General features: G+C 40.1%; 1 protein-coding gene across 1 annotated transcript; it reads left to right on the top strand.

Moving 5' to 3' along the window:
* The first annotated feature begins 1,400 nt into the window (after positions 1-1,400).
* LOC129714509 (A-kinase anchor protein 8-like) lies at positions 1,401-26,417 on the top strand. Its single transcript, XM_055664171.1, has 13 exons — positions 1,401-1,525; positions 6,228-6,275; positions 7,840-8,044; positions 10,253-10,733; positions 16,270-16,375; positions 17,643-17,677; positions 18,583-18,625; positions 19,735-19,801; positions 19,895-20,036; positions 20,249-20,354; positions 20,862-20,992; positions 22,298-22,393; positions 24,961-26,417. The coding sequence occupies exons 1-13, from the start codon at positions 1,507-1,509 to the stop codon at positions 25,450-25,452; spliced, it is 1,971 nt and encodes a 656-aa protein (XP_055520146.1). The 5' UTR covers positions 1,401-1,506; the 3' UTR covers positions 25,453-26,417.
* Positions 26,418-27,336: the final 919 nt, after the last annotated feature.

The following is a 27,336-nucleotide window of genomic DNA, read 5'->3' as shown; positions in this document are numbered from 1 at the left end:
TCACCTCCATTAAAGGGATCTGTAGAAGGTGCTGCCTCAAAAGTGCAGAGCGGAATTAATTATATTACAGAGTACACCAGGCAAGGATGGTGCTACAGACTGAACCGTTCAATAAAGTATTGTGTTTAATTATTGGGTGAACCTCTGAGTTACTCCAGCATTTTATGTCTACATCCAGACAAATATCACGATTTGGTTTGGGAATTGCTCTGCCCAGGACAAGAAGGCTCTGCAGAGAGTAGTGCGTTCGGCCGAACGCACTAATGGAACTTCACTCGCCCCTCTGCAGGATCTATACATCAGAAGGTGTAACTCCAGAGCCAATACGATCCTGGGAGACCCTTTCCACCCCTGCAATGGACTGTTCCAGCTGCTACGGTCAGGCAAACGCCTCCGTTGCCATGCTGTGAAAACAGAGAGGTTGAGAAGGAGTTTCTTCTCAGAGGCCATTAGGACTGTAAACTACCTCACCAGGGACTAACTTTACTGTACCATTCTACTGTTTTTTTTAAATTAATTGCTGTTTTTTTCCTTTTTCCCACAATATGTAATATGTAAAATATGTGATTCTGTTTGTAGTTTGTTTGTTTTTCGCACAAAGTCCACGAGCATTGCCACTTTTCATTTCACTGCACATCTCGTATGTGTATGTGACGAATAAACTTGACTTGAGATGCTGCCTGACCTGCTGAGTTGATCTCCAGAGATGCTGCCTGACCCGCTGAGTCCAGCTCCAGAGATGCTGCCTGACCCGCTGAATCCAACCTTGGAGATAGACCGTCTGAAGAAGGGTTTCGGCCCGAAACGTTGCCTATTTCCTTCGCTCCATAGATGCTGCTGCACCCGCTGAGTTTCTCCAGCTTTTTTGTGTAACCTATCTCCAGAGATGTTGCCTGACCCACTGAGTTTCTCCAGAGATGCTGCCTGACCCGCTGAGTCCAGCTCCAGAGATGCTGCCTGACCCGCTGAATCCAACCTTGGAGATGCTGCCTGACCAGCTGAGTCTATCTCCAGAGATGTTGCCTGACCCACTGAGTTTCTCCAGAGATGCTGCCTCACCCGTTGATTCCATCTCCATAGATGCTGCCTGACCCGCTGAGTCTATCTCCAGAGATGCTGCCTGACCCGCTGTCTATCTCCAGAGATCCTGCCTATCCCGCTGAGTCTATCTCCAGAGATACTACCTAACCCGCTGAGTCTATCTCCAGAGATGCTGCCTGACCCGCTTAGTCTATCTCCAGAGATGCTGCCTGACCCGCTGAATCTATCTCCAGAGATACTACCTAACCCGCTGAGTTGCTCCAGCGCTTTCTTGATACAATGATGCATTATGCAGATTAGACGCTGCAACGCATCTTGAACGATGGTTGAAGCGGCCAATCAGAAACAAATGTTCGGGCGCGTCGCCACAAAGGGCGGCCCAATGTGCGGCAGAGGGCGGTACTTCCGCTGCGAGGCCAGTCTCCGGGAGCGGGCGAGAGCCTTTTTGAATTTAACGAAATCAAAATGGATTCTTGGTACTCAGGTAAACTATGGAGCGCTTTTGTTTAACTTTTCAAAAGATCCTCGTTCAGCTTTTGAGCCTCACTTCTGTTTAAATTGCGCTACTATAAGATACTGTTGTTTGGCGGCCGTAGAGGGGAGGGATGATTAAATAATTGTCCTTAATTTCCGCCTGGGACGCTTCGCTTTAACGTGAGACCAACCTAACTTGGTGGCACCGGATGTCCCGCCCCCTCTAATCTCATTGGCCAGGAGGCTGCAGGTCGCCTGAATGCCGACGTACCATTGGTCACTCCGCCTGGCAATCAAACCACTGCGTTAGGTTTACCGGAACTTGTGTCGTATCTTTAAACGGATTTTTTAATCAAGAGCTTCAGAAACCCATTAATCATAAATGTTATAATTTACTAAGTTTTTTAAGCATTACACATACTCCTTCTCGAGCTAAATCGGTTATTATCGGTCGTCATGTTGATTTTGGTGATTGATTCTACAAATGTATTCCTTTTTTCCCGGCTGTGTGTACGATTTTCGGTGCCTTGTGTTGAAGGCGGAGTCCCGCCGCCGGTTGCACGCACACATTGTGAGCGATGAGCGTCGTGAGTGTTAGGAGAGGGTATTTGTTTGAAACGGTTCAGGACGCCACAAAATGGCGGCAGCTGATCAGCGTGGATTGTTCGGGTCGCGCGCCCCCGGCTCGCGCCCGTGCGCGCCGCCGACGTCTGACGTGCGCGTGGACCCGGCTCCAACGCGAGCCCGCCTGGTTGGGATCAAAGATACTAGAGGTTGGGATTCACCGTGGTTTAAGGTCCTGTCCCACTTTCACGACTTAATTCAAAACCTCTGCCGAGTTTAACGGTCCTTAAAAACAAAAAAATCAAGATCGTGGTAATACAATACAATACAATTTATTTGTTGTCATTTGAACCCAGAGGTTCAAACGAAATTTGGTTTCTGCAGTCGTACAAACAAGAAGAAGAACCAAGACACAACACAATTTACGCGAACATCCATCACAGTTAATCTCCTCCTCACTGTGATGGAAGGCAAAGTCTTATCTTATCTCTCCCCTGCACTCCTCGTTCTCCTCCCGATGTCAGAGTCATGCAACCTTCCACGACTATGTTCACGAACTCCTACGAGTATGTCTACGAATTCCCACAACTATTTCGATGCCCTCTTTACGAGTAAAAAGTTGCAATTTCTTTCATCCCGACCATTTTTTTAACGTGTACATTTTTTATCGGGCTGGAAAAAACGTCCCGACTTACCTGATGCCACAAGTACCTACGACTAGCAAAACACGAGCCGCTACGATATATCTACAAACTCCTCAAGATTCAAGAGCGTTTATTGTCATGTGCCCCAGATAGGACAATGAAATTCTTGCTTTGCTTCAGCACAACAGAATATAGTAGGCATAAATACAGAACAGATCAGTGTGCCAATATACCATTATATAAATATATACACACGTGAATAAAATAACAGATAAAGTGCAAATAAACATAATGGTTTATTAATATTCAGAGTTTTGTTTGAGTTGAGTTTAATAGCCTGATGGCTGTGGGGAAGTAGCTATTCCTGAACTTGGACGTTGCAGCCTTCAGGCTCCTGTACCATCTACTTGAAGGTAGCGGGAAGATGAGTGTGTGGCCAGGATGGTGTGGGTTCTTGATGATGCTGCCAGCCTTTTTGAGGCAGTGACTGCGATAGATCTCCTCTATGGTAGGGAAGACAGAGCCGTTGATGGACCGGGCAGTGTTTACTACTTTTTATAGTCTTTTTTGTCTTTTTGGAGCTCTCCCACGAACTCGTTACGAACATTCTGCGAATTTGAATTAAGGGGAAAACTCGTGAATTACCTCGTGAAAGTGGGACAGGCCCTTTACTTTACCGAGGTACAGTGACAAGCTTTTGTGTAGGAAGGAACTGCAGAGTGCGGGTTTAAACCGGAGATAGACACAAAATGCTGGAGTATCTCAGCGGGTCAGGTAGCATCTCCGGAGAAGATCGCCTATTCCTTTTCTCCGGAGATGCTGTCTGACCCCGCTGAGTTACTCTAGTTTTTTATGTCTATCTTCAGTGGAAAGCTTTTGTTGTGTGCTAACCAGTCAGCGGAAAGGCAACACATGGTTATAATGGCGTAGCTCAGCGGTATACCCTCACAGCGCCAGAGACCCAGGTTCGATCCTGACTATGTAGGGAGTTTGCACGTTCTCCCCGTAAACCCGTGGGTTTTTCACCGGATGCTCCGGTTTCTTCCCACACTACAAAGACAAACAGATTTGTAGGTTAATTGGCTTCAGTAAAATTGTAAATTGCCCCGAATGTGTGTGTAGAATAGTGTTAATGTGCGTGGGGATCGCTGGACGGTGGGCAGAAGGACCTGTTTCCACACTGCATCTCTAAACTAAACTTAAACAATCGAAACATTACCAGTGTATATGGGAATAACGTTTATCGCAAGATAAAGCCAATAATGTCCAATTAAAGGGTCTCCCAATGAGACGGATAGTTAATCAGGGCTGCTCTCTAATTGTGGTAGGATTGTTCAGTTGTGTGATAACAGTTAGGAAGTGGAGAATGGACAGATCTGAGAGGAGATCATAGTTAAAGTAAGAAATGTTGCTGTAGGTGTAGAGATTTTAAAATGTGGAGCGATTGTAATGTGTGATTGTAGATCTGCTTTTGTGACGAGCACACAATAGTCGCCTGGGTTAAGCGCCATCCAGTCGTGTTTGAATCCTCACTTGACTTTCTGAAGATTGCGACCTAAATGTAAATAGCAATGGGGGTGAAATTGGCATGTAATTTCACCATCTCTTGCACACTGTTCCTTGGCCATTTAGTTATCCTTGACCTCACTATCAGCTCACCGCTCACCATCAGTGAGTGTGTATGATTGAATCTTTTCTGACCTTATAGTTTGGGTATTAAATACAGGGCATTGTCCGAAAATGCTCATCCATAAACACTTTGTCCACTTGCCCCTCTCAATTTCCTAAGTTTCGTCAAGCGTTGGCCTCTACACATTGTCTGAGGAAACGTTTCTGAACATGTTTGACAAATTCTACCTCGTTTAAATCGTTTACACTGACATTCCAAGTAAAGTAAAGTTTGAAGAAGGGTCTCGACCTGCAGCATCACCCTTTCCTTCCCTCCAGAGATGATGCCTGTCCCGCTGAGTTACTCCAGCATTTTGTATCTATTCCCGGTCAATATTGGGAAAGTTAAAATCCCTTATTACAAAAACCTTATTAATCCTGTAATTGGCTGCAATCTCCTGGCATATTTGTTCTTTTAATTCCTGTTGACTATTTGGGGACCTGTAGTACAGTCTCAACAAGGTCAACATCATGTTCTTATTTCTCAGCTCCACCCATATAGCATTGCTGAATGACCCATCAGTAATGTCATGTTTGACCACTGCCATGACATCCCTCTTTATCAATAAAGCAACACCCCCTCCTCTTTTATCCCCACCTCTATCTCTCCTGAAGCATGTACACTGTAACATTAAGCTGCCAGTCCTATCTCTCTCTCTCTTTTAACCGGATTTCTGCAATGGCTAATTCCAGTCGCACATATCTATCCACGCCCAGAGTTAATCGGCCTCTTACATTAAAATAGATGTAAATTAAAACATTCCTTCCATGCTCCCTGCCTTTCTCCTACCTATTCTCTTCGCAAAACATTATTTCATTACCATCCATTATTGTCTTCCAGCCTTTCACCCACCTTGGTTCTGCATTTGATCCCGCCCCCCCCCCTTCCAATCTAGGTTAAACCCAACCATGTTGCACTAGTGAACCTGCCTGCCAGGTTCCCCTCTGGTTAAGGTGCAACCCATCCCTCTTGTACAGGTCACCTCAGCCCATGAAGAGATGGACCAGAAATCGAAATCCATGCACGAAATCCTCAACCGCTCATTCATCTCCCCCTATCTTTCTGATCTTACCATTGCTGGCACGTGGCATGGGAAGCCACCCCCCCCCCCCCCCCCCCCCCCTTGAGAATGCCATGCAGTTGCTCCAAGACATCGTAGACCCTGGCACCAGGGCGGCAGCACACCATCCTGGAGTCTCAACTGCTGCCATAGGATGTCCTGTCTACACCCTAACTAGAGTCACTTACCACCATGGCTCTACCTGATGTTACACTTTCCTGCTGAATCTGGAATGCATTGGCTAAGAAAGCAGTAAAATCATATCAAAAGAAAATTTGGTAAACCTTTTACTCAAAAAATGTAGTGGAAGAATATTCTTATTGCTATTCTATAATTATTTTTTAGCTGTTTACACGTGTGTTTAGGTTCTAAGAGCACTACAAATTAATTAAGTTTGAGAGGATACCAAATCTCTTTTAATACTTGTAGATTTTCTTTCAGTGGATGCTCAGTCATTGAATGTATTCAAACTTGAGATCAGTATTTTGCACTCTTGTGGAATCTGAGTACATGATAGGATACCAGAGCTCAAGCCAAGGGCTTGATGGTCTCACCTGTGTGCCTGTTTCATAATTCAAAGATCCAGTTAGCTGACTTGGGATGTCGCAGTAATTGAGACGGGTTCAGTGTATAGATAACAATTCAGCTAGGATGAAAATCAAGATCTGTTTTTAATTAAAATTTCATCAACTTGCATGCATCATAAATTATCCACTACTTGCAAACCATAATATTGATTTGTTATTTAAATGTTCTTGGTTGTATTTTATTACAGGCTACGGAACTGGTGATTCTTGGAACACTGGAGCCACCAATTCGCAAGGTAAGATAAGCCTAGGTTATAAGTCCTAAAAATGGGTGTTCTTTGATACTGGTTAGAGCTAGTGTACAGGGTGATGCACTGGTCGTTGCAGACTCGGCGTGCTGAACTACCTGTTTCCCCGCTATATCTCTAAAGTCTAAAGGTGGCAGCATGGTGCATGTGGTAAAGCTGATGACTTACCTATCCAGAGACCTAGGTTCAATCTTGATTTATGGCGCCATCTCGTTTGCACATTCTCGTTATAACAATGTGGGTTTTCTGTGGGTGCTCCGGTTTCCTCCCACATCCTAAAATATGGGTTGGTAGATTAATTGGCTAATATAAATTGCTGCTAATGTAGGCAGTAGAATTTGGGGAGCAGTAGAATTTGGGGAGGAACTGATGGGAATTTTGGGGCAATAAAAGATGAGTGTAAAAATGAGTTGTTGATAGTTGCAGTGAACTCGCTGAGCTAAATGGCCTTTTTCTGCGGATAGACACAAAATGCTGGAGTAACTCAATGGGACAGGCATCATCTCTGGAGAGAAAGAATGGGTGACGTTTCTGGTCTTCTTCAGACTTTCATGTGTTGTACTTCTCCAAAATTATAATATGAGGAAAATGTGAGATGGTTCTCTTGGGTAGAAAGTTCAAATGGAGATTTTAAACAGTGATTTGTTACAACATAAGAGAATACAAGTATTAGTATTTGTGTTCAGAAGGGTGTGGATGTCCTTTTACATGAAGTACACAATTAATATGAAATGGCAGCAAGGAGTTCGGAAGGTATCATCTATTGACCTTTATTTCAAATGGGTTTGCGAACAAGACCATTTTACTGGAATTGTATAGGGTCTGTCGAGACTGCATGTGACATACTGTACACTATAACGGGAGTGCAATGAGCACCAGAATGATTGATGGGGTGGTGGGTCTTGGGGTTCTATGAACTCAGTTTAAGCAAACTGGGCCTATGTTTTGGAAAAATAAGCGATGATCTTGCTGAAGTATACAAAACTCTTGGGTGGGGTTTTACCAAAGTGAATTTGGGTATGACATTGGTATTAAGTTGTCCCTGATGCGCTGTCTGCAATGAGTGACCACAGTCTCAAAGTCTGCTGTTAGAACTGAGAGGATAAATTAATTTTTTTCAGAGGAGAATGATTCTTTTGAATTCTGCAGCCATAGGTACTCGTACTCAAAACTGATACATTTGTTGGCTTTGAGGAGATGTGCTGTTGATTTAAAAGATCAGCATTGTGTAACAAGCAGGGCATGTGAATGACCTGTTTATTAATGTTCTTGTGTTGACCATGTTAATGCTTTAAATTTGTCATTCTGTTAAGAAAATCCAATGTATTCCATTCTAATCTTAAAGAGCCATTAGTGGTTTAATGTAGGAAACATTATTACGATATATCTAGTAAATGTCAAGTTATTTAAATGATAACGGCATCATTATGGGAAGTGAGCATATGCTTATAAATTTGGATCTGATGCTTTAGGAAAAATGTGCATGTACTGGAGAGAGTTCTAAAGTCTATACATTTTATTTCTAACCCAAAAATATATATTTTTATTTCAGAGTATGATGGCTATGATTACAGTTATACCCAAGATACCATACCCAGTACTGCAACAAATTACGGCTACAATGCTGGCAACAAGTCTTGGGAAGTTCCCAAAAATACAGCTACGGATACCATCATTGCTAAGATCAACAAGCGCCTGGATATGCTTTCTCAATTAGAGACTGAAAGTCAGGTGCAGGATACATACCAGGACAACAGGTATTTGCTGGAATGTTGGAGCAAACAGGAAGAGTAATGTAATACGCAAGTTATTTTTAAAGGCATCACACTCACGAGAAGGCATTTCCCCTGCCTCAGTGTATTTTTGTTTGGAGAGTTTTCGTTGCTTAAAGAAAATTCACGTTTAACGGCAAACTTTTAAATGCTGGAAAAATAACCAATTTTTGTGGCTATGACACTTGCTGTGTTTAATATCTACAGTTAATGTATTCATTGACTCTTCTCCAATGGTAATATTTTCAGTGTGTCATGCGAGGTATATGATGTAGAAGAGTATTGGAAGCGTTAAGAAATTCATTGCTCGGAAAAAATACAGGATTACAATTCCTTTTAGGTTGATGTTGTTTGACTTAAATAAGTTTCAGTTGGTTGTTTGATCGTTACATAAACATTTCAAATCTTATATTTTGAATCAGTAGAATTAAAGTTGTGTTGGTATTTCCATATATATAAAATCAATATTTTTACCAAACGGATTAATTTCTCGGTTGAACTAGTAAATTGCTTTCAATTTATTTTCAAAATGAATAACCAGATTTTTATTGAATTATGTAATCTATAAATTTTAATTACGAGTTGCTAGTTTCTGCAATAATTGCACGAACATCAGTTTTGTTTACAATTTTTGAAATGCATGGTAAGGACTTGTTATATGCTAGCTGAAATGAATAAACGGATGAGAAATTAGTTGAGTGAAGTCTGTATATTGAAATTCAGAAGATTCTGAGCACCAGGAAAATAGGATGGGTTCATTTTGTTTTTAAATAGCAATGGTTATCTTAGGCATGTATGTTGAGGGTAATGAAACCAAGGCAGGTAGATGAAGATATGATGCAGATGTGTGACAATCTAATTGAATAGCCTGATGGGAAAACTAGCATACTTCAGTTCACCTATTGGGACTGAAGTAGGCTAGTTATTTTTAGCATTCTTGCTGGTACATTGTAAACCAGTTGCAACATGCTTCATGGCTATAAATCTTTAATACGTTTCAGCGAAATACTTCAATGAATTTTGGAAGAAATATTGGAACTTTACCAAACAAGGCTGATTTGTCTTCAGGAACTCTTCAGTATTTGATGGAGTAGCTGTCTTGCAGAGTTGGAAAACAAAAATTTATGAAGATATTTAAATTCGACATTTTATTTTGTATCATCATTGATAGTTAGAAGCAAGGTGACAGTTTCTCCACATTTCTGTACACATTTGGCTTCTCATTATCTGTAGTGCATTTGACTGAAATTTGAAATTTGCACTATTGGTATATAGTGTAGTTGGACCTAAATGTTGAAAGGTTTCTATGCTGTGCACACCACAAGTTACTTGGACTGCATGTGCTCAAAGACCCTGGCGTAGTTTCAATCCCGCTTCACAATCAGATCAGTTACTGGTGCAAGTCTGGCCTTGCTTGTGCTCTGAATATCTTTTCTTTGCTGTTTTGGATCCATTATAACATACGCAATCAATTTAGGAGGTGTAATTAAAATAGGGGCGTGAGACTGGATGTGAAATTGGCATTGTAATTGGGGCTTTAGTGGAATATTTGAAGAGAAATTTGTACTTGGCATAGAATGTGTAGCATGATGGAAAAATCCCATTGTTTCTGCTGGCTGCAAAGGTGAGATCTGTTTCATTAATATCCCCATGGACCTGCTCGATGATGTAATAATATTGAAGTCAAAATTTTGTTCTGTCATTTTAAGGTTGCCATTGAGTTCATAGCTTCTGTAATACCTTCCTCCACTCTATTCCTCATAACCCCATCCATCCTTCACCTGGCCATCACCTCCCCATGGCATATAACTTTAAAATGGCTAAAATCCAAAGAATGGTGGATTTTTCCATTCTGCTGTTAGCTGTATTGCAACATTCTAATAAGTAGCAGTGTATACACTTCTGACTTCACTGCCTAAACAAAACTGTAGAACCTGCACCATAAAAAGGAATTTTGAAATTTGTCAGTTAAACTTTTCAGAGTCCCATTTGCTCTAGTTTAGTAATTGCAATAGAAGTGTTTGTTAGAGGCTGGCCATTTCAGCCAGTACTATTTATTGCAAATCACATATGTTCTGTGATTAGCTGAAACTGTTGTTTAGTTTTTAGTCTGCTGCAACAACTTGGCAGACTTGTACCATCATGCTTTCCACCTACTGACCAGATTCCTTGCTTACTGTGCGACTCTTTCAGGTTTACACCTTACGAGTCCTACGACTCCGGGTCTTCACTGAATGACCGTGATCTGTACAGATCTGGCTACGGTTACAGTGAATATGGGCCTGATTATAACGATTTCTATGGAGGTCGCTATGACCACTACGACAGCTCCTACGGGACCCGCAAAGATCAGTTCCAGAACAGAGCACGTGACTCATACGGCCCTACTAACCAGTGGGGCCAGAACTGGTCTAGAGACCGTCCTCAATATAACAGACCCAATCGGAACGACCCCTACATGTCACCTGCAAGTTCCGGGCGAATGTCTGCACGCTGGAATGAGCTGTCGATGGGAGGCAGGGGCCACAACGCCGCCACCGCCTCCTCCTCAAGGAACCTCCCTTCGCTCTTCTCCCCAAACATTATCCCCATGGACCTGTTCAGAGTTCAGGGATATGGAAGATCGTTAGGAGGTGGCAGACAGCGAAGGAGAGACAGGATTCGAATCAGAGGCGTAAGTACCTTTTTTTTTTAATACTTTTTATTTTAAGCAGTAATGACTAGGGAAAATGAGGGAATTAATTTTTTTTATTGTTTTCTTATACCAGGCAGGTTGTCCTTTTTTTTTGAATTAGGATAGGAATTTTATTTCTTTTCATGTTGAGGTGAGCCAATGTGATTTTGTACAAATGCTTTGCATCTTAGTGCAGCGTTTTTAGCTGTCTCAAATTCCTTTGTGGAAAGGCAGAAATCTTCAGTGTTCTTGAATCAATATGGTTATTAATTTGTGGAGAGTTGATAAAACTGAGTAATATTAATTTTCACTACCTTAATTTAGGAATATATCAACTAAGAATTGCTATTAAACCCAGGGTATGAGCACGTAGACACTCTTTGCACTTAAAGGACAATTTGTAAAACAGACATTATGGTTTTGTTTCCAATGAAAAAAACTGAGCATATCCTTTTCATTGTATTCATAATATAATTCAGAATTTCAGTTTCATACAACATACTGAGCACAAATTAAACAGCTGAATTTCCACAGCTAAATTGCTAGCGTTTCCACAGATTGATAAAACAAGGTTATAAAGTGTTTTTCTGAACTTTTGCCTTTAATCTTCAGCAAATTATATTCCAATTGTCACATTCAGTAATTAACTAAAGTACAGTGTAGTGCTATTTCCCTTATTGAACCGAAGGTCTACTTGTAGAGTATGTGTAATGTTAGTTTAAAATGTAAGGGTGTCATACCTTTTTAAACAGTTTTCTAAATGTTGACTGTTTTAGTGAGATTGTTAAATACGCACTACAGCCATTCTGTTAGCTATTTGGGAGGCCGTAATATTTGTTTGTCAAGGTTCAAATTTGAAAGAAATTTCAGAAATATGAATTCCTTTCTGAACGTGGTAATCTGTTATTAAAATTATAAAAATAGTTGTATTGGTTTTGGGGTGCATGGCAGTGGTATCAGGGTAAGCCCTGATTTCTGCTGATAGTGGCCTGCTTTCGCTGATGAAAAATATTGTCGGGATGGATGCCTCGTTGATCCATCTTGCACATTTCAGTTTTCTCTTGATGCATTTCCATTGTCTTCAATCTCATTAATTGACATGATCTTGTTTTTATCCTTGCTTTGTTTTGTTAACGTAAATCCACTTTTTCAAATTTGAGTTTGTCCAGAGTTTCATTTTGTATATAACAAAATGCTTTCGGGAACAAATATGTCCAGGCCTTTCATGGTTTTAAACTTTTTTTTGAGATTCAGATGTCTATCTTCTTCCACATACTGCTCATTTGAGTTACGTGATCAGCGTTGTAACTGTTTTTGTACTTCCATCAACTGTATCATTAGGAGATCAGAACTATATGTAATACTCCAGATATAGAGATTGTATCCTTCAGATATAGATCTGTCTGATGCTGGATTATCTTTTTGAATCTAGAAATTGCTCTTGTGTGGCTGTGCATCTCTACTTTGTGGTTAAAGGCTTAGAAGGCTTGTGTTTTATTGTTAACTTTGTCCACTGAAACCCCACAATCTTGCTTTCTAATATGCTTCATGTATTGTAATTTGTCTCTAATTTGTTCAGATCTCCTTTCTTTCAAATTTCATTACTATTTATTAAATTGCATCTTTTCGTCATCAACTGCTTAAAATTTGACATAATGTGTAAATTTGAACATAATTTTGTCATTTATGAAACCAGTTATAAATGACACTAGCTTTTATGTTAAATCTTGTGGTACTCCATCGTGTATTTGGTAACAGATTGCCATGCAAGATAAAGGTTTGATTGAGTAAAATGAAAATCGGACCCAGCCTTAGCCAATTCAGGCCAGAGCCTAAGTACCAAAAGTGGAGTGAGAAACTGCTAGCTGTGCTGCATGTGTATTATTATTCATCGAGAATGGAAGAAATAAGGGAGGGCTCATTGAGTAAAGTATGGATCTAGGCTGTTCTATCAGAAAATGTACCATAACATGTGCATAGTTGGGCTCTGATCTGGAGGCCAGGCTCAGTGGTGAGGCTGCAAAATATTATTGGAACCTAGGTAGTTGAATGGATTTGGAGTACAGATCACCCATGATGAAATTAAATGGTGGAACTGGCTGGAATGGTATGTTATTATTCATGTTCCAGACAGATCCTAGGCAATCTGCAGACCGATCACTTATCAATCTAGTTTAATACATTGCTTTCCATCGAATGAGTTAGTCCTTGTATAATATCCCCATAGTAAGCTCCTCTACATATGAATTGGCTCAGGGGTATCCATTTGGCTCTTTGAGCCTGCTCAGCCTTTTAATAGAGATCGTGCCCAATCAGATTGTAATGTTGTCGTTGCATTTCTGCCTACAGTTCCCATTCATTCACTTATTGGCAATTTATCTATATCCGCCATATCGTTGAGACATTAGGCTTCATTTGAGGAAGAGACTCATGAACCTCTGAGAAAATGCATTTTGCCTCACTTGTCTTAAATTTTATTTATATGTTGAAGAATAAGGGGTAAGCCATTTAGAACGGAGACGAGGAAACACTTTTTCTCACAGACAGTTGTGAGTGTGGAATTCTCTGCCTCAGAGGGCAGTGGAGGCAGGTTCTCTGGATGCTTTCAAGAGAGAGCTAGATAGGGCTCTTAAAAATAGCAGTCGGGGGATATGGGGAGAAGGCAGGAATGGGGTACTGATTGGGGATGATCAGCCATGATCACATTGAATGGCGGTGCTGGCTCAAAGGGCCGAATGGCCTCCTCCTGCACCTATTGTCTATTGTCAGTGACCTTTAGTTCAAGATTCTCCCACAGTATATCCTCTCCACATACAGTCTTTTAATGAGAACTCAATCACAGGCCTTCTGCAAAGCATACACCTTGTCTATACAACATTTCTTCATAAGGCCACACCTATTACAAATATCATTCCATATACTAAATTTTGAGTAAGTGTGAAATGGACAATTTCTCCCAAAATTGCAATGTGAAATCTTTAGTCTCGAAGACCCTTGGGGACAGTATTACAAAGAGTAGATTGGTGAAGACCAGCATGGGTGGCTTTATTATCACTGTGAACAGATACATGCCATTTTGTCTAAATGGTGGAGGAACGGGAGGAGAAGCTGATCTGAAGGTCAATGAGAAAACAATCAGCAGTTTAATAACGTTAAGAAAGTTACACTACCGAGAAGTGGCTCAAGGTTCATAACGATTAATCTTGCATGAAAGAGAGTTTGGAGAAGGCATTGGCTTTTTCTCTGGGTCCAATCTACAATGTTTTATGGCAAAGTGATTTGAATACCATTCCAAGAGCAGAGTCTGGGCGAAATTACGTAAAGTTGCACATTCGTAAGTCATGTCTTCTGTAACCTGGGAATAAGACTTCCCTGCACTTCATTACCAACCCTTTCCCCTTTTAACTTAACCAGTCTATATCCCTTTGTAGCCTACAATGTCCTCTGCTCAACTTATTTTCTACCTATGTTTATCATCAGCATATTTGACATCAGTACCTATGGTGTTTTCATGCAAGTCATTTGTGTAATTAATTTTATAAAATTTCCCATGACATCTCTCTAATGATTATGGTTCATATCAAATGTCTTCTGAGCTGACTTGACACTCTCCACTTTTTGGCCAGATTTACGAAGGAATATATTAACCATGTCAATAACGTCCCTTCTTAAAAGCAATGTTGATGCGTGCCCCACTTGAAACTGCTTGATGCTTTCAAGCACATCAAACTCTTATAAAGTTAACATTTGACCTGTGCCTTTTCTAGCTTTGAAGATGGATGTCATGTTTGCTGTTTTTCAATCCATTCAAATTTGGCCGGGGTGCAGTGGACTTTAGGGAGAAATATCCATCTGCTCTGCATTGAATCTGTTCTTTCAAGATCATGAGATAAAACAAAAAGTAATTGCTGCCTTCAGCTTAAATTGCCTCTACAATGTTCCACTTCTCATGATTTTGGTTTATTTAATCTATGTTCATATTCAATTTTGTAATTTATTCTTTCTTTTGGGAATATAACTGAAGTCTATCCTGCAATCTCCTGTCTTGCTGCCTCGCTGTTATATTCTGTGGTTAGCCCCACTCATTGCTTGCACTTACGTTTGATGCTTGTTTTGTAATTAATATGATTAGTTAAATTGTGGAATAATTGAACTGCAATGCTTTGCCATCTGATTTGCAGGAATTGGACATAATTGAAAGTTCAAATAAATATATTAATTTTCTCGGCTTGTAGGCATAGTTCAAAGCATGTTGACAGCCTATTAATTAGTGAAATTGTGTATAGTAACAAAAGAAATGCTACATTCTTGACTTGTGATCAGTCAGTCACAAGTTAGGTTGCTTACTTTAATTCAGTGTAAAATATACTGGATACTTTATGAGTGAATGTATTAATCAATATAACACACTTATTTAAAAATAGTTGAAATACATTTCATTTTGTTTGGACAATTCAATGTATTTTCTACTCTGACAACTATCATTTCCAGCATTTGACTGAATAGAGTAACAAGTTTCTGCATTACTGAGTCATATAATAATTATAGATATTTGATCTGTCAACGTCTCGTGAATTCACTCCACATTTGTGGCAACTAACTTTATAAGCAGTATCTGGATAATGACTTGAGTTATATTTCTAGGCCATGTGGGTATTCATTTGTATATGCCATGTTATCTATTAACTGGGAGAAGCATTTTTTATGGGATGTTTCAAAAGGGTGACAGATATAGTTCATCACAAACATAAGCTGTCAGGTCCAGAATGCTGAATGACAATAAGAACAATACTGCAGCACTTTCAAATACTTTTTTAAGGGAAACGTTTAATAGGAACCCGGGGCAACTTTTTCAGAGGATGGTGGGAATTTGGAACGAGCTGCCAGTGTAGGTAGTTGAGGCAGGTACCATAACATGTAGAAGGCATTTGGACAGGTACATGGATAGGAAAGGTTTAAAGGGCTAGAGGCCAAATGCCGGCAGGTGGAACTGGTGGATGGGGCATCTTGGTTGGCATGGGCAAGTTGGGCCAAATTGCCTGTTTCCATGCTGTATGACTCTATGACATGGCTGATGCAGAAACGTATGATGGAACTACAGCATACTTCTGCAGCTAGTCCAAAAGAGTGATGGTTTAGAGCTTCCTTTAACCACAGCATTCAGTTTCAAGTAGTGCCCTTAAACTTGTTGTTTGTTAGCAGTGACTTGGCCGTGGCATATTTATGAAACATATTAGAAGAGCAAATTATGGTAAACTTCAATTGCCAATGACTGTAGATTATTGAGGAATAAGCTACCCCGGGGTCAGAAGCTCTGATTCCTAGAGGACACCAAAGTAATTGAATTAGAAACAGTAATTGCATTTGTTTTATGCTCACTTGTAGTCACGTCACTAAAACTTAAAACTGGACCATGGTTTGAAAAAATATATACAAGCAACATGGGAGGTTTTGTTCGCCATAGTTTTTGCTTGAATGCTTTTTAAAAACAGTGGATGCCTAATTTGTAGAAATTAAATAGTCTGATTTTCAACAGATGAAGAAAAGAGATGCGGGATTTGGGAGGAAGAGGAAAATGTCTACGGATAGTGCTGAGGAGCCAGAGAACAAACAGGCGAAAACTGAAGATGGGTCCGATGCAGGTATGCTTGCATCCCACCTCAACCAACTTCTCTCTCTTCACTTCTCTCTTCTGGAGCCTTGAAATCATTGACTTTCCTAGGTATGGCGGGCAAAATATTTAAATGCATGTAGCACCATATTTAGCCCAATTCCGTCATGTTGTTTTCACATGGACTTTTCTAATAAGGTTAACAAAATGGCAGTCAAAGAGGTTTTCTTGTAAAGTCTTATGTATTTCCCCTCTCCACATTCAAAGGGTGGCCAGTATTTGTGTATAAAATGTATAGGTTTTCCTCTCAAATTTGATATTCGTCTGTGTTTAAGTACGGATTGTACATTCAGGCCAATTTAATACTTTAGTTCCTTGTTTTACATTTTTTTTTTTCACTGATGCCCTCTTCTTAATTCGGTACTGTACCAGTGACTGTCATATGCATCTATTCCAAAGAAGGCCTGTTCATCCAAGGCTTCGTGTCATAGCAAGGTGGGTCACAAAGAATTGTGAAATTGCTATGTTATTCCCCCCTATTTGTTGTGCTACTGCAAGCGGTGATCAGAGGTTTGGTTCAAATTTGCAGTTGTGGACTAGAAATGTCATTGTATTGTTGTCCATTAAGTAGGTTTGACTGTGATTTATTTTGTTTTGACTGGTCTGAATAGAGAAGGTAGTACAGTTGACTGCAACACCCCGGTAGGAGGGGGGAAAATTGCTGTGTTCCTTCATTTATTAAAATAGAGTGGCTTTTGGAAGTTCATAATGATGCTGGGATAGTCGTGTACAGACCAACAGTATTATAAATTTGTCTTTATCACTAAACGGTTTAAATAGCTATGGGAATTGCTAACATGTGTAAGATTTTGCTGCAGCCTGCAGCTAGTCAACAAATGATATATTTAAGACGGATCTGCAGATGCTGGAAAATCAAAGGTACACAAAAAAGCTGGAGAAATTCAGCGGGTGCAGCAGCATCTATGGAACAAAGGAAATAGGCAACGTTTCAGGCCGAAATGTTGCCTATTTCCTTCACTCCATAGATGCTGCTGCACCCGCTGAACTTCTCCAGCTTTTTTGTGTACAAATGATATATTTAGCTTGCCTGGTTTTGTTTTGCACAATATCTTGCTGTATCTTAAACTCTCACAGATTTGTTACAGATTGAGTTTTTTTTTTAAAAAAGGCTCTTAAATATTTGATTGCAATTATTGTTCAATTTTAATAGACTATCCCATGAAATTCATGAAACGTATTACTAGTTTTGTATACAATTGTCCTGTGTTTTGTTTCAGCGGAAGATGATGGTGCTGAATCTGGTGATGGCGGTGTAAGTAATATCTAGATGCTATTATTTTGTATTACCTTAAAAGCACAACTTGTCTGCAGTATGATGAAGAAATTGGCCCATTTCATACAATTTAAGCTGTGCATGGTTTTGAAAAATGTACTATTGAGTTTGAACAGTTCACAAGCTTGCTTCTGCCATCTTGTGGTGGAGAAGGAGAAGTGAAAGACAATTCTTGGAACCACCAGTATTTAATATCTGATGTATTGGACAACATCTGAATGTACCACAGGGTCGGTTTTTAATGCTCATCTTTTAAAAGGGAGATAGAGGTAAACCAAATAATTACAAGACAATTAGTTTCCCTTTAAAGAAGGGAAAAGTATGGAAATCCATTTTGGGATAAACCTTCATTTTGTGATTGATAGAAGGATTAAATTCGAGGATGATAGTAAGGATATGAAAGTGTGGAGGAGACAAAAAAACTAATCACATTTGAACAATGCTTGGGTGCGTATTTGAACACCCTGACCTGCAGAACTGTGGAGTTTATGCTGAGACCAGGCAGGAGAGCTCTCAGATATGATGGGCCAATGAGCCAGTGGATAGATTTCCTATGATTTTGTCTTAATGTGGAGGACCTGAATACTCGGTCGACCTGAATACTTAGTTGTGTTGTGATCAGTAGACCAGTAGCAGTCCTTGCTTTTCCTTTGAATCCAGCTGAGTAAATGACTCTGAACCTGTATGGGATTAATTGTGGAGGTAGCTTTGCTGTCAATCCTTGCACCATACCACCACCACCACCACAGTGGGGAGGTTTGGAGAAACTCTACATTTACAAGCTTTGCTATTTTTAAATGGTTAAATGTAGAATACGTTTCTAATATTGTTAGTTAAAGCACGGGAGCACGGATAGTTTTTAAAATGATCTCTTTTGATTCCAGACTGGCGATGGTAAGGATTCTGAGGACAAGAAACCAAAGCGCTGTAAGATCAACTTGTTTTAAATGTGACATTCTCAAAAACTGTTTTCCTTCCTTAAACCAATGGGGTTTTTTTTGTTCAATGTTCCATCTGGGAAGAGTGGCATATAAATATCCTGGGTTGTTTGATGTTTTTGCTCATTGAATAAATGATTAGGAATTAGAAATTGTGACAGGAAATAGAGTTATCTTGAAGTTGAGGAGTATTGCAGTTGAGGAGGTGCTCGAACTAGCATTGCATTTGAGGATGTTGTAGACATCTTAAGGTATTTGAAGATGGATTAAACTTCTGGGCCTGATCAGAGAGATCCTCTCGCATCACAAAGATGTGGTTTAGCAGGTTAACTGGCATAAATGTGAATAGCCTGAGTGTGTAAGGAGTGAACATAAAGTTAGTGTGAAAGGGTGATCGATGGTCAGTCAGCGTGGACTCAGTGGTGTATGCTGTATCTTCATTTTGTTTTGTTAGTTTTGTAGACAATCTGTATAAGTGGGTTACAGAGTAGAAATGGCAATTTATTAAAACACACACACATAATTTTAACAGTTTTAATAATATGTGACAGTCAAATGCAAAATAGTAATCAGTGTGAGGTATAAACAAATCCTTGCACTTGAGCTACCAAATCAACAAAGCTTAACAATTGGTAACTTTCATTTAAGTCAGAAATGGATCTAGACATTGGAGAGGAGGGGGAATTGGATAGTAATTTTAAAGGTTGATTCATAAAGGCTGAAGACCTTAGGCAGGTGGTTGAAGGGGAATACACAGCTTGGTTAGCACCAGGTGAACCCTAAAATTCAGCAGACCAGGTACTTTGATTTACTCTAGCAGGGTGGGAATATCAGATTCTCGTTATTAGTCATCGCTGGAGTATTGTGTAATGGGGATAATTTATTCAGTTTTGTTTGAAATTGATCACTAACTAGTTAGAGATGGTTGTATCTTCAGGAGCATTAGAGAAGGAGAGCTATGTCGAGTGATATGGATGGGGATCTAGTTTTGTATTGGCCAGTCAAACTACTAACTGATGCGTGAAGATGAGTGTAGAGGAGCTGTGTACGTATTTTGTTGATGTTTTTGTGCTGAAATTTGTGGTTTGTTTTAATCAGTTCCCACAATGCAAGAAAAGAAGAAGGCAAACAAACCCAAAAAAAATCGGGACCGTCTTGCAGAAAGGTGATTGTCAACGGCGCAGGAAGAAATTCCTCGACTCTTGAGTTATTCACACCATGCAGTCCTTCCCTTGACGTGCATATCTTTCTGTTGCAGGATAATGTATGCTTGCTCTGTTTGCAAGTTTCGTACCTTTGAAGATGAGGATATTACTACCCATGTGGACAGTAAATACCACAGTGAAACCTTCAAATTCATTGCGTCCAAACTCGACCAGCAGACAGCTGACTTTTTGCACGTATGTATTGTGGTTCTCTTCATCTTTGGAAAAAGCAGCTGTGCTACAGAAAAACAAAGTGATGTCTAAATACTTCTAATTATGCTTGTGTATGAATAATCAATGTGCAAATGTTTATTGAATAGTAGAGGCAAGGTCTATCTATGCCTTATAATTTTTCTAATAAACGCAGTAGCAATATCCTGTGTGCATAATATCTGAATCTGTTTTAGGAATACATCTTGAACAAGATTCAGAAAACACAGAAGCGTCGAGAGCAAATTGGAGATAAAACAATTCTGAAGAAGCAACTAATGCAACAGCAAGATTTGCTGCAGGGTAAGTTGTAGAACATTGGTTTTATAGCTAACATAGATTGGTTCCTACAACCTGTTGGTCCTCTCCATCCGAATGTAAACTGTTTCTTGAGGATTATCGAACTGTGTTAGTCATAGTCCCACTACACGGAAACTGCCTTCAGCCCAACTCGTTCATTCCGACCATGGTGCCCCATCTAAGCTAGTCTGTGTCTCTAAACTAGTAAACTAATCCCATTTGCCTGCATTTGGCTCGTCTGCCACTAAACCTTTCCCATCCACGTACACGTCTAAATGTCTTTGAGCGTCTATATTCCCTCTTTCTAACCTGTCCATCAATTTCACAAGGTCAGTTAACCCACCAACAGGGTTTTGGGAAGAAGACAGAGCACCCTGGAAACCCACGTGGCCACAGGGAACGTGCAAACTCCAGGAGATCAGCGTGCATGAGCTTTGAGGCAGCAGCATCACATGCTGCTCCACAGCTAGCTTCTTGGCTACATCTAATCATTCATCATTTCTATTGCAGATGTTGGCTTGGACCACTTCATGAAGAAGATAGAGGCAGCGCATTGTGTGGCCTGTGACCTTTTTATACCAATGCAGAATGCTCTCCTTGCGCGTCATCTGAAAACTGGTGACCATGGCTGGAACCGCAAGGTAAGTGGTACAGAAAGATGGAGGGCGGATTTGAAGATCATTGATGTAGAAATCCAAATTGGATTCATGTTTACAGAGTAACATGGGGAAAACACAACACATATGTTTTATTGTGATGTAATTTTCATAAGCCTAAACACATAAATTGCTTATGAGCAATTAAGCCAATTAGCAACTGATTAGGCCACTTGACCCTTTAATTCATCTCTGCCATGCAATAAGATAATCATTTGATTGCAATCTTGACTTGGGGTTACTTGCTGTAACTTCATCCTCTTTGCAAACTTATCTGTCCCTCTGCCTTAAAATAGATTCAAAAATAGTTTCCACAGTCTTTTGAGAGTTTGTAGGTTTAAATTATTACAACAAATTAGTGTAATCATTTTGTACTAAGTTAATCTTCAATTCTGCTTGAGGGATTTGTTTAATTCACAGAATTTAGACACAAGGAACTGCAGATGCTGGAATCTTGCCTGGAACATAGTGCTCGAGTAACAGCGGGTCAGGCAACATCTCTGGAGGATTTGGTGACATTTCAGATTGGCACCTGTCTTGGGACCGGAAGAAGACCCAACCCAAATCGTCACCTCCAGAGGTGCTGCCTAACCCGTTTGAGTTACTCCACTTTTACGTGGTGTTCTGTGGTGCACAGAATTGTTATATCGCTGGTGTAACATTTGAGGTACATAAGAAGTCCATGAAAACCAATTATCTTCTCATATAGCTTCGAATTAAGTTTATTCTCCTGTTGCTGCTGATTTAATGTGCTCAGGTCTTGAACAATACTGCATTTTCATGGAACCTGATTTAAAAACAATGCTCTCCAAGTACATTGGCATCAGTTAGCCCCCTTCACTTATCTCGGAAATCATTCTTATGTGGTTTACAATTATTTATTACTCAAATACATTATATTTCCACTTATGTAGTACTTCCTTGAATTTGCTTTCTACGGGTTTCTGAAATTTAGCCCGAGTTTACCTGTAGAGGTTACAAAATTAATTGAAGAATGGAAGGTACATTTTATTCTCCAAAATGGAATCAAGTATCTCAAAGCCCTCATCTGGGAGTGGCGTAGGTAAAGATGTTGTCCAGCATCTCTCCACCTAAGATTCCAATATGGCCTGTTCTATAATGTGATTTTAAATAGTATTGGGGTTGGTCCTTTTCTTGATGTGTAAAGAAAAGGAACACTTTGTGCCTATTAATTACCAGATTCCAAACAATGTAAACACAGAAATCTAATTGTAAAGTAGCTGTCTTTGTTCCTGGCTTCTCGTTTACCATTCTTTGCTTCCTCACCAGATAATGTTGGAGAAAGCCAAGAAGGGCAGCCTAGTTGTCGCCCGGAGTGTCCTGAACAACCGCAACATTGCAGCAATGCTAGAAAAGTATAAAAAGGTACAGAGCTGGTCAAGTGTAATTTGGCTGTGTATTTTTATTGCTTAGATAAAAAGTAATGTATGTATTGATAGAAGGAACCCTTGGGAAAACTGGTTGTGTCTTCTACTTTTGAAGCGTGTGGAGAATAAGGTAGGTTTGTATCCAGTTGATCTCATGACCAGGCCTCGACCTTGCCCTGATCTTGATGTTCTATGCCGGCCTCAACTCCTCTTCTGTACCTGTTCCCCAAAATCTTCGATTCTTCCATCTTACATGTATCTTGATATCAGGTATCCATTAAGACAGAGAATTCCAGAGATTCACAGCTCTCAAATATTTTTTATACTCAGTTTTTAATGATCTGCCCCATTACCTTATAACTGTGTATTTTCATGATTCTCCCACTAGTAAACACATCTCAAATGTCAATCTTATCAAACCCCCTCAGGATCTTGTATGTTTGAATAAGGGGACTTGTCATTCTTTCCAAACTCCAAGGAAGACGGACCAAAACTGTCCGACTTCTCTTGATAAGGACAGCCCTCTCAGGAATCTCCTTCGGACCAAATCTCAGACCCAAAATTTGAGCAGGTTTTCCAAACTTTCATAAAACCATGTTGACTATGTTTGATTATATTCAGATTTCCAAAATAATTTGTTATTTCATCCTTGATTACTGACTTGAGCATCTTGCCTGGAGTTTGCAGATTTTTTTTCCCTTATTGAACAAGGGAGACATTACCTGTTTTGAAATATTTCAACCAATGGTCCTTGTCTCTGCAGCTGTTTCCTTTAAATCCTTAGATGCAGGCTGTTGAGTCCCAGCGATCGATTCTGCATAGCCACCAGTTCTGTTTTCTGTTGTTTAATTCACCAGCCTCGTTCTCCTGAGCGATACCTTACCTATTTTAGTTTCAGTCTTGGAGCTTTTAGCTGCTGGATCATTACATTTCCAATCCTCCGTCCTATAACCAGCCCGTGCCACTTTGTCACCACTCTTCAATTCAACATAATCCTTGACCTCCTTTTGTTAACCACAGTTTGTGTGCCTTTCTCATCAGTTTACCCCAATTAGGAATACATTTTCTATTGATTGTCATAAACCAGCTGTTCATCTATTGACCTGCCTCTTGGCTCCTGCCACCAGTTCACCTGGAACAATTCCACCCTCATGCCATAATTGCCCTAATTTAAGATGGTCAGTAGTGTTGGTCTTGTGGTATTCACCTTTATACTACACCTGGAATTCTATCGTATTGTGGTCACGACCTCCGAAGGAATATTGGACCCCAAGATCTCTGATGTTTCCTCGTTACTCATGAGTAAATCCAAAATTGGTTTGTTCTATAACCTGCTGTTCCAAGAAGCAATTCCTGACACTCACAAATTATTGTTCTGCAAAACCCTTGCCAGTTTGGTTTGTCTAATCAATAAGTAGAAATCTCCCATTGCAATTGCAGTTCCCTTCAAACATGCCCCTGATATCTCTCCATTTGTGCTCCATCCAGTGGAGATATTGGGGTTCTACAGACTATTCCCATCATCTTTCCGTGACTTTATCTATTACTATAGATGACACAGTTGTGCTGCTGGTAAAGCTGCTGTCCCACAGTGACCTGGGTTTGATCCTGACCTTGGGTGCTGTGTGTGTGGAGTTTGCACGTTATCCCTGCGACCTCGTGGGTTTCCTCCCACATCCCAAAGATGTGCAGGTTTATAAGTTAATTGGGGTCTGTAAATTGCTCGCTAGTGTGTAGGGAGTGGGATAACATGGAACTAGTGTGGATGGTCAACATGGATTCAGTGGGCTGATGGGCCTGTTTCCATGCTTTATCTCTAAACTATCCACTGCCTCATGACTCAACACCACTCTGATACTCTGATCAACCATCTTGCCCTTCCTCCTCCCCCTTTTGGTCATTGTATCACTTGGAATATTGAATACCCAGTCTTGGTCACCCTGCAACTATATTCCCATAATGGCTATCAAAACATACTCTTGTTATCTATGCTGCCGTCTATCTTATTGAAAATACTACGCATTCTAATAGACACTTTGATTTTGTTTTGTATGTATCTTGCTCTGTGCCATTTCCATTTTCTGCCCTAGCATGTTGCACAGCCAACGTGTGCCAGAAATATGGGTTGAGAGGTGTGAATGTTAAAAATATAGAGATGGCTTACAGATTGTAGAGGGTATATTTACCTCAATCCATATGATTATCTTTTTTGTTCCCTCTGCTTTGGGTTTTATTTTGTTTATAGCTTTTTAAGAGCTTTGTTACTTTTCTGGGTGCTGTCTGAAACCCCTTTCCTCAAATATTCAAGTTCTGATCTTCATACAAGAAGGAAAACAATAAAGTAGTTAGTGTGAATTCTACTTTTTGTCGAGATGAGAGGCTCTGATTTTAGCTTAATCCAGATTTATCTCAACATCTTAACATTTTCATAAATTCAGAGATGTGTGCATCTTTTGAGTTTTAAATTGTGTAATAAAGCATGTTTCTGTTTCTGGTCATGAACAGCTGACCACTTTGATCCTGTGGAGTCTAATCTATTCTAATTAAAATGCCCTCCTTTTCCAGGGTGAGAACCCATTCACTGATGAGGACAAAGACGAAGAAGATGCTGGCGATGAGACTGCTGAGGGCGAGGCTTTGAAAGATGCCTCCATCGATGTTGAGGCCAAAGAAGGGGAGAATGAAGATAATGACAGCACAGTTAGAATAAAGGAAGAAGTGGATGACCCGTTAGAAGAAAACATTGGGGAGACGAGGAAAGAGGAGTCTGGGGAGGGGGCTGGAGCGGAAGCATTGGGACGGGGTTCAGGGGAGGAGGGCGTGGGCGAGGCAGCACTAGGGACTGACAGGGTAGAGGCAGAGGAGAAAGGGCCTGGAGGGGAGACAGAAGCGGAAGGGAAGAGAGATGCTGAGGGAGAGACGGTGCACGCAGCAGAAAAGGCTCTTGGGGAAACAAAGGGTGCAGCGGCAGCAGCAGCAGCAGAAGAGAGGGAGGTGGAATTGACAGCTGAAGAGGAAGATGAGATGCTGAAGGGAGAAGAGGAGCAATTGGAGTAAATTTTAGGCTGATTTCTGCAAACATGCAGGTATAATTCTATCCCATACCAATTATTGAGGTTTATACTAGTTTAAGAATTTCAGTGTTTTTAACTTGCCAGTAGATTTGTGTTCACTTGCTGTATTTCAGTTTCATCCCATGTGGCTGACAAAGTCAAATTTTCTCTCACCTTCTCACATTTAATGTGAATTTTTTTTAAATAAATTTGGTTTCTGTAATGTGATTAATGTGGTATTCAATTGACCCTACAAAGTTGAGGACTGGCATGAAGTTTGTTTGCAGTAATCTACGCTTAAGTGATCTGTAATTTGTACGATCTGGTGTCTTGATTCCAAGCCACCCAACTAAGAATTATTACCATTTGGTCCATTAGAACAGTTACTTAACTAAGATACTGGTTTAAATTTCTCATTTGGTTTGTGTACAGGTGAATTGTAAATATGCAGCAGGTTAACTGGTTTATTTTGTTATATTAATTAGTTCTGCATGAAGGTGGGTGGCACTTTTGAGCATGTTGCTTTGCTTTAGATCTATAAATGCCAACATTGAAATTCATTGGATTGGTTTGGGAGCCTAAATACTGCATTCCCACAGGGTGTGGGCTTCCTCATAACCTGGTGAATCTAAGCCGGACTTGACTTTATTGAATTTGCACCTGTTTTCAAACCAAATGCAGATCCACTTGCCTATGAACCATAGTGCTAGGTGATTCAAGTACACTTGAGTATTGAACAATGTTAAATTAAAAGCAGACATGGCTTAGCTCAGTTGGAATGTGTAGTTTAGCATTGTGTAATCTGCAGAAAGTAGCAGCATTATTTCCCTCCTCCCTGATTTATTCTGCCCTTGCTTTTCTATGCTATAGCTTTATTTAGGCTACTTATATGTACTTGAACTTTGTTTTCAATTTTATACACAACTGTAAATCAGTTTGTAGCACTGTCAATTAAAACTTCCAATGTATCATCAGTGTCTTGGCTTTTAAATATAATCTAGTCCTAATAATTTGTCTGCTTCTGTCGGACCATTACATGTGAGATTTTGCATTTGTAGTGGGAAAATAGTATTCTAGATGCTGGTCCCTTGATTTGCACTTGCTATTTTTTGTCTTGAATAGCATAATGATATCATATTTACACGGACCAAAAGCTTGGCTAATAGTTGATGGCTAATTTAAGGACATTAATAACACTGAGATAACTCCATGTGGGAGTGGAGGCTCTTTCAGAGGATGAATATGGTCTTTGTACTGGAAAGGAATCTTGGATCATAATTGAATCACAGGGTGGCAGGGTTCCTGATTTAGCTTACGTGAAATTGTATGGCAAAAGCATCTTTCTAGGGTAGCTAGTCACTTTGGAAGGATAACACTTGTGTACACAATTTGAACATGGAACTGCCACAAATATGAGTTAAAGATCTAGTATTTTGGTAAAAGTTTTCCCAGCTTCACTTGTAAAACTAAACAAAAGTCATTCAGGAGAGATTTATGGTATAATTGGGAAGCCATTTCCGAATCATTCAGAGGTGAGAAGGTTAGATAACATAACCTCTGTTTTGGATGATGGCATCAGTGGTATCGTTAGAGTTGAAATTAACCTGGACCTGCACTGGAGCAATTTAAAATTGCAAGTACAGTACACATCCTTACAAATTCTCACTTAAGCAGGGTACTGTGTTCAAGGTCTAACATACTAAATTTACCAGTCTGAACATTTTTATTTTGGGTTTTGTTTATTTGGAGTAAATGATACACAACCTTCAGTAACATGTACAGCAGTAACAGTTTATACCTCTGAGGCACCAGCTTCCAGTTTGGTTTGTTTAACCTTCAACAGTTTAAGAACAGAAGTTAGTGTGGAAAGTTGAGTTAACATGTGTTG

Source organism: Leucoraja erinacea, chromosome 39, assembly GCF_028641065.1.
Source record: "Leucoraja erinacea ecotype New England chromosome 39, Leri_hhj_1, whole genome shotgun sequence".
Lineage (NCBI taxonomy): Eukaryota > Metazoa > Chordata > Chondrichthyes > Rajiformes > Rajidae > Leucoraja > Leucoraja erinaceus.
Note: the sequence above shows the minus strand (reverse complement) of the source record. Positions and strands in the feature narration are given on the sequence as shown.

Bases quoted from the DNA above. Each gene is read 5' to 3' on its own strand.
- LOC129714509 (XM_055664171.1), top strand. The intron at 19,802-19,894 runs GTGATTGTCAAC...TTTCTGTTGCAG, and splicing joins CGGGACCGTCTTGCAGAAAG to GATAATGTATGCTTGCTCTG. The intron at 20,993-22,297 runs GTAAGTGGTACA...CTTCCTCACCAG, and splicing joins ACCATGGCTGGAACCGCAAG to ATAATGTTGGAGAAAGCCAA.